General features: G+C 38.3%; 1 protein-coding gene across 2 annotated transcripts; it reads right to left on the reverse strand.

Moving 5' to 3' along the window:
- Positions 1-6: 6 nt before the first annotated feature.
- Positions 7-11833, reverse strand: LOC106878376 (lipid droplet-associated hydrolase). 2 transcript variants are annotated; one of them, XM_014927568.2, is made up of 4 exons: positions 10891-11833; positions 2888-3118; positions 1866-1985; positions 7-939 (listed from the first exon to the last, which is right to left on the reverse strand). In XM_014927568.2, exons 2-4 carry the CDS (start codon positions 3033-3035, stop codon positions 254-256), a joined length of 954 nt encoding a protein of 317 aa, XP_014783054.1. In that variant the 5' UTR covers positions 3036-3118; positions 10891-11833; the 3' UTR covers positions 7-253. The 2 variants fall into 2 exon arrangements, with proteins under 2 accessions (XP_014783054.1, XP_014783053.1); XM_014927567.2 differs by lacking the exon at positions 10891-11833 and adding an exon at positions 10455-10882.
- Between the last annotated feature and the right edge of the window lie 1418 nt (positions 11834-13251).

The following is a 13251-nucleotide window of genomic DNA, read 5'->3' on the forward strand; positions in this document are numbered from 1 at the left end:
TATTCACAAACATGCAAATATATATATATATATATATATATATATATAATATGCAAGTGTGTGTGTGTGTATGTATGTATACACACACACATACATAGTCATATATAATGGTTTTCTCTTTTTTCTTGTGCCACCTCCCACACATATTTATATGGAATTATATATTCTTATTTTATATAAGTTTAGAAATTGCTTGCCCCTACCCCGACCCCTTTCTTTTAATCTGTTTGGCTTAGTAGAGTTTAATCCATCTTTACTTGTTATTAGATGCATGTTGCAATTCACATTGCATCCACTCCCATGTGATGTCTGCCATTCTCTCACTGTCTGTGATGACAAATGCATGTTCAAAGCCTTCTTGGCAGACACGGATGTTGGCTTCAGGGAAACGTTTCTTCATGTCGTCACAGTAGTTGAGGGGACACCAGCGGTCTTTGCGGCCATAGTAGAAGCAAATTTTATGTAAGTTCTTGCTGATGGTGCAGCTGTCCAGTTCCTTGACCATGTCCATTTCTTGTGATGCCATGCTCATCATGTTGTTTACACAGCCGACATCAAAGAGGTTCAATGAGGCTGAGTACATGCAGCGGGGGTACTTCACCTCATCTTTGAAGTACCAGCACAGAATCCTCTGCTTTGATTTCAAAGGCAAAAAAGACATAAAGTAGACAAAGAGCAGCAGGATCCATCGGAATAACTTGAGGAATGGTGTCACTACTTTTCCCTGAGGTGAGGAAGACATTCGTTCGATGGTGGGGAAGAGAAAGAAGCAGCGGAGAATGTTGTTATCAGATGATCTCTTCAACATATTTAGAATCATGTAGCAGCCAATAGAGTGACCAATGAGTATCAAGGTGACATTTTTGGGAATGTGGTGGTGGAGGAAAGCAAGTTTGTGTTCAATCTGATCTTGGAGGGAATAAACACCATTGTGTGAACCTGAAAAATATTTGAAAATTTATAAGTTAATTAATTAATTATTTAATAACAAGTGAAATCAGCTAACAGCTCTTGCTTTAGAATCTTCAGTGTGTCCCTGGACAGGGGTGAACTCTATAGTCACACCTTCATGACATGTCATGAACAGGGACACAAGGCAAGTTGGACATGACCCCAGTTGTGATTAATGTGGCATGGGTATAAATGACCGACACGATATCAAGATTAGTTCTTTGTAGTCCCCTTTGAGGAGAGTCACAGATTAGGCTTAGTAGGACTTGGGAAGTATAAAGCATCTTAGGAGAAGGAAACTACAATTTCAAATACCAGGCAGATAGAGCTTGTGGGTACCAACAGCAGGATACATGAGTTTTATAATAATACACCATTTACAAGCTAGATACACTATATGACGTATGCACACACACATACACACACATTCAGAAATGAATGAGAGCGCTTGTCTATGACTTGCAGGTGTTTTAACACGAGGTGAATTGAATAGAATATATTCTCTTCTGCCTATAAATTGCAGCCAGCCCATGAACTGGCAAAACACATAGCTTGTGTATGTATGTTCACTATTGTATATTGTAGGGGGGGGGGGAGGTCAAGGGAAGAAGGTACAAGTTGTAAATTAAGGCTTACTCAGTTGACTGAACATGTTTAGTGGCAGTAAAAAACATTAAATGGTTACACACACACACACACACAAAATACCTATGTATATATATGAGGTAAAAATAAACAAGTATAACAGGAAGCAAAGCATGTAATGCAGTAAGATGGGTTTCTTCATGCATGTGTGGTGAATGATGTTTGCTGAAGGAATTTACAAACTCATTCTCTCATAAAGTATCCAATGTTAGGGTCTATCTACATCACATGTTAAGGGACTGATGAACCAAATGTTAAAAAAAGCATACCTTCAGATGGTCTTGACACATGTCCTGTGTGGGAGACACCCCAGACGGGTATTTTTCGGTTACTCTTCTGATAAAGGGTAGCCATAAATTTTTCATAATAACCTACAACACCAGGGTTACCTAAAAACAAACAATAAATCATCACCACCATCACCATCACCATCACCATCATTTAACACTTGTCTTCCATGCTGGCATGGGTTGGACTGGTACAAAAATGAGTTCTTCAATTACAATTCAAATCCAAGACATCGGTACCATCATGATATCCGAAAACTAACTGGAAATGTTGTATATTCTAAAGTTATCTAAATGTAAAAACCTTCCTGTATATACATCTTATTTATTAAGATTAAATTGTACATATTTAGTATATAAATATATATATATATATATATATATATATATAGAGAGAGAGAGAGAGAGAGAGAGAGAGAGAGAGATTTATGTAAATATATGTAAAACTGGTTATTGATACTTTCAATTACTTTTGGGTAAACATAAGAAAAAATAGGACATTAAACTACACATCGTTTAATGGGTGCCCTAGTAGAGATAGTAAATAATAGATGCAGTTATGGCTGTGGTTAAGAAGCCTCATTGCCAACTATTTAGGGTTCAGCCCCATTGCATGATACCTTTGGCAAATGCTGACTAAAACTTCATCAGTGGATTTAGTAGACAGAAACTGTGTGGAAGCTCATCATATATACATATACATACATACACTCATGCAGATATATGTATGTGTGTGCCTTTGTGTTTGCCCAATACCACTACTTGACAACCGCTTTTGGTTTGTTTATATCCCCATAACTGAGTAATTTGGCAAAAGACATCTGTAGAATAAGTACCAGGCTTAAACAAAAGCAAAAGGGTTGATTTGTTCACTTAAACCCTTCAAAAAGTATAAGGTAAGCTATAATCCCTAGCTAAATTATAACTAGAAAAAGACAAAAAGGTTTGCTTGACCAGGACAGACCTAGGGCTTAACAACAACAACAGCAACATCATTTACTCACCTGGTATCACAAGAAACATAAGGTTATCTGAAGGCGAGTCAACAGGGTCCATGTTTGATGGAGGACTGCCAAATTTCATAACCTGAAATTCTACTCCTGGTTGGAGCTGAAACCATTCCAATCTGGGATTTGTTGATATGTTCTCCATATTAAATGTTCTGGAATCCACCAAAAACTTGCATAATGAGAAGTTGTCAGACAGTATTGGTGTGATGGAGTGGAGTGAATACACTGAAAATGAAGAAAACAGTAATCATTTTTAATACAAGGAAAGGGGGAAAAAAACCAGTGGAAATGTTAGCAAGAATTAGGGAACAATGAAGGAGAATGCTGACTGATTTGTTAAAACTGTTGACAAAATATAAGGATTGAAATAAATGGAAAAAAAAAAAAAGAAACAAATTTATCTGACAACCCAATACATGTGCATATGTGTGTGTGTGTGAATGTAACAACACATGTGTATATATATATATATATATATAGTTTCAACTTAAATACCAAAAGTTTCCAAAACAGATGTCCTGTGGTCATTACAGATCAAATTTCTCATCCTGTCATATGGCAACATTTTCCTTATTATTGATATAATTTATAAAAACTTTTCCGATGGCAGTGCTCAGGTAGGAATGGGGTGTGAAGTGGGGAAAGCAGTGGGATGGGTGAGCTGTTCTTTTCTTAGAAACGATCTCATCTTACCAGTTTTGCAACGGTTAACTCTCAGAAGATCGATATGACATACTGACTCAACTTGTATGAGAAGAAGCAGCCACAGTACTTGTGTTACCAATACTACCACTGTCATCATTGCTACAACTGTCACCACCACCACCAACATCAACAACACAATCCTCAGATGACAAAGGAACAGCATCACTACCACCACCACCATCACCGACATTGTGGTATGTACAGGTGTAAAATCTGTGAAGACATTACCCTTTGCATCAAAGATAACTAAGCCATTGCATAAAATAAGTACAGTATACACACACAGATATATTGTGTGGAGAAGGGGTCATAATCCAAGCTGTATCCTTGTGAAGCACAGCCTCATATTCCATTACTCAAATGTATGAATGTGGATGTTTTATTTTAAATGAGAAAAATCATCCAAACTAATTAAAAGTCCTGATGACTCATTACTTGCAGAGTAAGTATAAATTGAAACAAAAACTGGATAATTACTTTTGAATCTTTGAGGAGTGACAAGTCAGGAGATTCTCAGCATTTACTATAATTGTTATGGATCTATTAAATTCATAAATATCATTATTATGAATTTAATATTAACATTTAAATTCATGATGTATTTTCTATGCTGTAATGAAACACATATAACATGATTGCAAGGTTGTGGTTTCAATTCCCAAACTGGCTGCTGTACATTGTGTTCTTGGGCAAAACACTTCATTTCATGCTGCCCCAGTCCACTCAGCTATCAATGGACAGATGCTGTGTTCAGGGGAAATGCTCACCTGCCCACCTAGCCAGCAGGCTAATATCATTCAAAAGTCACAACAATGCAAGGAAATACAATGACACACACACACACATCTGGGCGTGAAGGTGCATGGCTAAGTGGTTAGGGGTATTCAGCTCATGATCTTAAGGTTGTGAGTTCAATTCCCAGTAGCACAGTGTGTCCTTGAACAAGACACTTTATTTCACATGGCTCCAGGCCACTCAGTTGTACCTGTAATTCAGTGGGCCAGCCTTGTCACATTCTATATCATGTGAAATCTTCCTGGGGACTACTTTAAGGGTACGCATATCTATGGAGTACTCAACCACTTGCACATTAATTTCAGATCAAGTGGAACACTCATTGTCATAACTGATGCAGAACCAGTTTTAAGTGTGGCACCCGTACTGGTGACACATAAAAGGCACTTCTGCCACACTCTGTGGTTGGCATTGGGAAGGGCATCCAGCTGTAGAAACCAACAGACTGGAGCTTGGTGCAGCTCTTCAGCTGAACAATTCCAGTCAAACCATCTAACCCATGCCAGCATGAAAAAACATGTTAAATGATGATGATGATGATATATATCATCATCATCATCATCATTTAACCCATGTTAATGACCGTGCCCCAGCATGGACACAGTCTAATGACTGAAACAAGTAAAAGATAAAAGATACACACACAGAAACATGCGTGTGTGTGTGTGTGTGTGTGTGTTCCTGTATATGTAGGTATATATGTAGGTATATATGTATATATGTAGGTATATATGTAGGTATATATGTATATATGTAGGTATATATGTAGGTATATATGTAGGTATATATAGATGCAAGCATGACTGTGAGCTTAAGATATGTATATATTATGCCTGCATAATAGATGAGATGGTCATGAGTTGATTGCCTCTGATCATATGTCTGTCCAATCAGGACGGATTTGAAGTTAAACAACAGCTTCTATTACAAAAGGTGGACTTGTCAAGACCTGTTGCCTGGAGAAAATCTAGAGAGAGAGAGAAAAAATAAAGAATGGAAAATGAGTGAGGAGACAGAACATAAATATGATGACTGTCAGATACTGCTTGTAGGTGGCCACAAAGATGGACACAAGCAAATCCTATGACCCAATCTTCAGTGACAAATGCTAATAATGAATGCTTCGTGAAATACTGTTGCAACCTGGTACTGACGATGGTGCTTGTAGCAGTAGCAGTAGCAGTAGCTTTTGGTGGAACTGGTGCTGGGAGTGACATATTTTAAGAGCTGCAGGTAGTAGAATATTAACAGTGAATTGGTCAAAATTCCAAATAGTATGGTTAACTCCCTCTTTTCTGATTCTTAAATAACTGAAACTGTCAGGCAACTGGCACCCAGAAAAGATAAAAATGTGTGTTGCTAATTAGAATCAAAAGAATTTGTGCTAATTTGTGTTAATTGTCATTAAAAGATAGTTTCTATCGTATCTAAAACGGATCGTTGCTTCTCAACGTACAGTATTTTATGTCACTGCACTTACAGTTCCAAGATTTTATAATTTAATAAAACTTGTTCTTAATTATATTTTCATTTCTTTCTCTTTCTCTCATTTCTATTGCATTCAGAATATTAATGATAATGTGTGTGTGCTATATTCAGAATATTGATGATAATACTCATGTATAGAGTTTTAATAAGTTTTGTAAGATTTAATGGTAATTTAAAAAGTGATGACCAAGTATCCAGAAAATTTAGTTATTCAGCAATTGTCTGGCCACAGTGGTGCTGGATAGGAGGGAGTTATCATATTCATATGTCCCTTTAACTCTTTATGTTCTAGGTTCAACATCTGCTAAGATCACCTTCAAAGAGCAATAAAATAAGTACCAATAAATTACTCAGTTTAATCAATCACAGTCTTTGTGGCTTTGTGCTTAATTACATGTACTAAGCTTTTCAATCTGGGACAGAACTCTCTAGAATATCTTTATTGACATCCTGTTGCTTACGATTAAGTGACAAGTCATTGTCACTCACACTTTACCTGTGATAAGGTGACTTTCCATGAGACGTTGTCAAATGAATGCCTGGAGGTCTTGAAGCGTACTAAATGCCAAACACCTAGTCTCAAACTTAGCCTGAAACAGGACTGGACTCTGGTCAAACAGACAAGTTGTAGAATGATATGTTGCACATACAGTGACCCCTGCCAGTTCACTATTGTCATCCTTCAAGATTCTGCAGATGTCCCTTTCCCAGTGCATGGGCATACATCGTCGACCATGGCGTCCCAGGATCAGCAATTGCCTCTCCAAGTGTTGACTTTTTAAGTTCACTGACTTCTACCAGTGGATGTGTTTGCTCCTCCCTCATTGCACTCTCAGTACTTTAATATATTTATGTGCATCTTTTATCTTTTACTTGTGTCAGTCATTAGACTATGGCCATGCTGGAGCACCACCTTGGAGAATTTTTATTTAAATAAATCGACCCCAGGACTTATTTTTCTAAAGCCTGGTATCTATTCTATTGGTTTCTTTCGCTGAAACACTAAGTTATGAGGATGCAAACAAACCAACACCAAGTTTCAAGTGGTTGTAGGGGACATACAGGGCCTCTCCCTCTCAATGGATCTTTGTCTTGCAAGTTACTTGGTGATCCTGCCGCCAGTGCCACACTGTAAAGTGGCTGGCATTTGGAAGGGTATCAAGCTGTAAAAAAAAAACATGCGAAAACAGATGTTGACAGCGCTAGTGTCACATAAAAAGTCCTCAGTCCACTCTGGTGGCTGGTGTTAGGAAGGGCATCCTGCTGTAAAGCTCATGCCAAAACAGACAGTGAAGCCTAGTGCAGTCTTCTGGCTTGCTGGGTCCTGTCAAACTATCCAATCCATGCCAGCATGGAAAACGGACATTAAATGATGATGATGATATGTGTGTATGTATGTGTGTGTGTGTGTGTGTGTGTGTGTGTATATATAAATATATATATATATATATATAAGGAGAGATAGAGAGATAGATAGTTAGATAGATAGATACAATAAGACCCTCCTCTCACCCCTACTAAGAAAGGCAGAACATAATATAAAAATGTAGGAAGTGAAACTACTACTACTCCACCAGGGAGCCTCTTTGCCCACGAGTCTAGGCCTGTTCATTCCCCGCCTCCTTTGGAGTAAATTTCAAGATTCCTGCAAGGAAATTGATTTTAGCTGGAAAAAAAATCTTTATCCATTATTTGCACAGTTTTGTGTTCTGTTGATTTTGCTGATGCTAATATTAAATTAATATCAAGCTGTTATTAATGTTATGCAATAAATTGTGGAGTCAACAACAAGAACAAGGACTGTGTTATCATGTGGAAGGAGGAATGGCAAACTGGTGAAGGGGAGGGGGGAAATAACGTTAATTGACTTGCAAGAAGTAGCAATTAAATCAGTCTGAAATTGCTTTAAATAAAACTGGACATTGTAGTTCTTGGTATACAAGAGACTGGCTGGCCATGGCTGGGAAAACAGCCTGATAGAAATGGGTATTAGGTATTAGAGGCAGGTTAAGGTTGTGGAGGTGAGACAAAACTCTTCTCTGTGAAACAAAAAGTAGAGGAAGATCATATTCCTGCATCCTGGAAGTACTTTTAATCATCGGTCTGTCAGCTTGATCAGGGTTCACTTGGTGTTAAGGAATATTTATTATTGCTGTTAATGAATGAACCTTATGGGGTTGCTCAAAATGCTAGAAACAGTAGCCAAATCTCCTTCATAGTTTTATCTTTTATTTGTTCATTGGACTGCAATCATGCTGGGGCAATGACCTGAAGGATTTAGTCAAACAAATCTATCCCAGTTTTTTATTTTTTTTTATTTTTTAAGTCTGCACCAGGCTCATTTTTTGCCTGTATTGGCTTGATTTCTATGGCTGGATACCTTTCTTAATACCAATCACTTTACAGATTATACAGAGTGCTTTTAACGTGGTACCAGGCACTTTTATGTGGAAGCTGCATGGGTGCTTTTATGTGGCCCCTGCCCCCTATGAGCCTGCAAGACTAGGACCTCGCAGCTGAGAGAGGACATGCCTGTATGTATGGATGGCCATGACTTTACTTAGCTTGACATGTCTTTTCAAGCATAGCAAACCACCAGAAGTCTTGGCCCTTTGTCATCTCCTCTGTGGAGCCCAACATCTGAAGATCCTTTCTCCCTGCTTCATGGGTCTACCTCTTCCACAGGTTCCTTCCACAATTAGGGATAAGCACTTCTTGATGCAAGTGTCCTCATCCATACGCATCACATGGCCACACTAGTACAATCTTCTCTCTTGCACGCTACATTTCATACTCACACATCTGGCTATTTGGCAAAGGGAGTCTTTATTTTGTGGCACTGAAGCTTGATGTAGCAACGAACTGTGAAAACTGTTGGTGTTTCCTTCTTCCCTGACACAATTCTCAATAAATACATGACTTTATCGACAACAAAGTCCACACCTGCCAGACACATATTTAGGCAGCCAACGAGGAAGCCTCTATGATATTAGGTCAGTCGATTAACCCCTTCAAGGCAATTCCCTCAGCATGGCCGCAGTCCAATGATTGAAACAAGTGAAAGCTAGTAATGGCTGAGTAACCTTCTGTCATATGAATTTCATTAGAGCTGACCAACGATTGGACAATATGATCTTAAATACCTCTAAAAAGACAGGATGGTCATAGTGGAATGCTCTATGTGATCAGCAAATGCACCTACGTGGTCACTCACCCTGGTAGAAATAGCAGCCAAATATCTCTTGATCACACCCTACTGTCTAAAATAAGGGAAAACATTACACAATCTTTTAGATACCCCTAAAAGGACTGGATGGTTACGGTTAGAACGTCTTTCATCATACGTTTACATAATCGAGGCAGACCAAGGATTAAACAACAACAAATTCAAGACTAATACTCGGGTTTAGTGAAACTAAATCTTGCCCTAAATTACAAAACCGATCTCCACCACCAGAACTAAATTATCTCAAAACTTATAAATATATATATATGGGGATTGCTTTGTTGTGAACGATGAACCTTATGTCATCATCAACTAAACAGACTATTCCGTCCTTTTCTCGGGCATGGTATATCTAAGAGTATTCCCATTTATGACGGTAAAATGTAATTTGAGAGAAATTTGGCTGCTATTTCCAGTATAGAGCGACACCCCGGCTGGCTCGCTCTGTCACCTAAGAGGCGATGATGGTGAAGATGAAAGGATCACAGTCTGACTCGATGTATATGACTGGTATTTCATTCATCGATAATCTTCCATTCGCCCATCTTTGTATAACAAAGATTTACGACTGGGATTTGAACGCATATGCAGTAAATAAACTGATGGAGCCTCTACGTAACTGCTCCCACGATCTGCAAGAAACAACGGTCAGATACGTCTCCAATAACACCCTAACGCCTTATCAAGGGATAAGATATTTAGCAATAGTTCCAGACACACAGAATAACTAAATGGTCACGGCTTAAAGGTCTTTTATCGTAGGTGTACTATACGGGGCTAGCCATACACAAGAACACTGACCATCAAGCCAACACTGAAGCCTCTTATGAAAGGGTATAAATAGCAGCGAAGTCTCCTTTAAATCTTACCATACATTCTTAAGAAAAGAAGCAAACCTTGGAATATGCAAAGGAAAAAAAAAAAGTGGTTATGGTAATAGTTGGGATGGCTTTTATGGTAGGGCTTTTTTTCAAAGAAGGCTGACTCTGGGGTTGTAGCAGCATCCACAAATAATAAATGATGTTAACAGGAGGTGAACTAACAGAATCGTTAGATCGTCGCACGAAATACCTCATAGTAATTTAATTACGGCCTTTATGTTTTCAATTCAAAATCCCGCTCAGGTCCACTTTATTTTTCATCCCTCCTGGGTCGATGAAATAAAGGACCAATCAAGCAGAGAAACCAGTTTATATTAATATTCTCATAAAATGCTTACTCGATGTGAATGGAATTATAAGAGAAAATACAGCAATAATACGCGTAACGTTGGCGATAATAACAAAGAGGTAAAAGCAGAAATAACAAGAACTATAAAGACATTGTGTAGACCATTCAAACGCATACCTTGAAATAATAGCTTATCCTTTTTGTAAACACCTCCAGCTGATGGTGGGATGAATGATTAAAACAAATGATTAACACTGGGTGTGTGTGTGTGCACTGGTTTAAGAAGACACCGTGGTTAGTTTGTTATTGTTGCAGGGAGCTGGACAGAACAAGCATCCTGTGTCCATACCACGTGTAATAAAGCAACAGTTGCAGTTTCTCTTCTGATCCCGCTAATTTTCAATGTCTATTTTTCTAGCTATCTAACTGTATTTATGGAGCTGTGACTGTCTATCTTATCAACCTCTCTCTCTCTCTGACTATCTTATCTATCTTTCTCTTTCTGTCGACCTTTCTATATCTATCTAACCATCAATATATATTACCACTACAACTGACGTACATCTGCTACTTGTAAACCAAGGAACAAATATTTTTCATTTACTATCCTCACCTCATCTCTTTCTTTCTTTCACTTTCATTTTCGAACCATTCCTCTCTTTTGAAATTTCTTTTCAGCTTTTTTTTCTTCCACGTTCTTTTCTCTTCCTCCACCCTTTATTATTTTCTTTCTGTATCCGACATTTAATGACGTATTAATCACTGTCATTCTGCTTACTCACTCTTTCTCCCTTCTCTTTCAATCTTTCAATATTTATTACATGTCCTGCCTCTCACTCTCACCCATTTTCTCTCACTCTCTGTCACTCACTTTTTCACTATCACTCTCTCCTTCCCTCCTACGCTATTTATTGATTTTCTGTATCATTCTCTTCACTCTCATTTTTCCACTTCTCCCCGATTCTTCCCTAGCCCCTACTATATCCCGTTTATTTTAGCACTTTCTCTCGATTTATCTATCTAGACCGATTACTTTCCCTCCATCTCATTCGATCTGTAATGTTATCAGCTTGCCCTACTTCTCTTTCTCTCCCTCTCTTAATCTTATTCTCTTCACCCATTGCCGTCTCTTCATCGATTCCCCACGCTGTTTTGTTATCACTTTTTCATTCATTTCACATTTCTCTCCTCTCCACCTCTCTCTAATATAACCACCTCTGGTTCCTATTTCATTCAATTAATTGATTCCCTAACCCCACTCTCCATAAATCTCTCTCAATTTCAATTTCCCTCCGTTAGATACCTCTTCCACACCCAGCTACTTTTTCTTTCTCTTTCTTCACACTCGCTCCTCCTCTGTTTCTCTCTCTCTACTACTACTACTACTTCCACGAGGTTCCTCTGCGTCAGGCACGGGCAACCTTTTTTGAGAAGTCGGCTGCATGAGGGATGGCTCATCATTAGTTAGGTATTCCACACTACTAAAAACGTTCAGGGTAATTTTTTTGTCGGTGTGCCATCCAGAAAGTCCCATGGTTCGCAGTTTGCCCATGACTGCTCCATTTAGTCATTTAACCAGCTAGAAACTGCAGCCAAATCATGATACATTGCGAATTACTCATCTACTAATAGAGTCCTTAAAAGTGTCACGAAGTGTTGTTAATATCGTCACAATAGACACAGAATGACGGATATGGGGTGCTGGTGGTTGAGTTAGGTGCAGGTTGCATAAAATGAATGCATGACACTCATGAACAATTAACAGAAGTTTATTTCACTGCACAAATATTTTCTGTGTTGGTCATGAATTTAAAATGTGACAACAAATAATACACGTTGGAAGGACAATTCAACTGCTGTTACAAATCATTGATTAAGAAGGCTTTGTAAATAAGCTGCCATGACAGGAGAAAATATACTACGCTGGTTCATGCCAGCAAACTGTAGCTGCTGTCTTACGTTGAGTAAGGAATCATTAAAACAACTGTTAAGAACAGCCAAATGAGAGTGTGGTTAGCTTAGCTGCAGTTGCCCACAAGCTGAGACAAGATGTGAGAGATGAATTGGTTGATCTCTGAGCAAATATGCCTGGCAAGAGTGGAGATGCATTTCATCTGGTTGTCTTCGATACTCTGCAAAGTTGGTGCTAAAAGCATGTCCAAGCCTTGTAAAGGGATGTTCCAGAAAAGTTTTGAATATTGTATCATGTTATGTCTCAATGCTGATTGCTTCATAACTTGGCTGATCACATGAAAAGGCTGTTACTAAGTTGTGATTTTACTTGGCAATTTGGCAATTTGGTTTTGAATCTTGCTAGAAAAGAATAAAATTACTTTGATGAATATTTGAGGAGGAGGGGGCGTTTGAATTACATGAAAAATGATGTTTTGATCAATTTGTATAATCATATTTCTTAAGAATAAATAACTTTTAAGAGCAGACTTGAATGTGTGGTTCTAAAGCTTGCCTCCCAACCATGTGGTCTGGGGTTCAGTCCCACTGCATGGCATCTTGGGCAAGTGTCTTCTACTATAGCCCCAGGTCAACCAAAGCTTTGTGAGTGGATTTAGTAGATGGAAACTGAAAAAAAAGAAGCAGTTATATATGTGTGTGTGTATAGATAGATTGATTGATTGATAAATAGATATACATACATATACACACATATATATGCATATCATCATCATCACCAGCATCATTATCATCATTTAACATCCATTAGTTGGCTGGAAGGCTGTGCCAGACTCCAGTCTGATTTGACATGGTTTTCTATGGCTGGATGCGTCTTCTGCACGGCAAAAATGTCAAAGGTCTCGGTCATTCGTTATTGCCTCCATGAAGTCCGACACTTGAAAGGTACTTTTCATGTACCACTGGCATCAGTCATCTTACCTCTATAGGGCTCAACACTTGAGCAAATACATATACATACATATACACACATATATATGCATATCATCATCATCACCAGCAT

Source organism: Octopus bimaculoides, chromosome 23 (genome assembly GCF_001194135.2).
Source record: "Octopus bimaculoides isolate UCB-OBI-ISO-001 chromosome 23, ASM119413v2, whole genome shotgun sequence".
NCBI classification, from domain to species: Eukaryota; Metazoa; Mollusca; class Cephalopoda; order Octopoda; family Octopodidae; genus Octopus; species Octopus bimaculoides.

Excerpts from the sequence above, each read along its gene's own strand:
- LOC106878376 (XM_014927568.2), bottom strand. The coding sequence starts at position 3,035 with ATGGAGAACATATCAACAAATCCCAGATTGGAATGGTTTCAGCTCCAA. Across the intron at positions 1,986-2,887 it reads TATGTTTCTTGTGATACCAG|GTAACCCTGGTGTTGTAGGT; the intron begins GTGAGTAAATGA and ends GTTTGTTTTTAG. Across the intron at positions 940-1,865 it reads TGTGTCAAGACCATCTGAAG|GTTCACACAATGGTGTTTAT; the intron begins GTATGCTTTTTT and ends AATATTTTTCAG.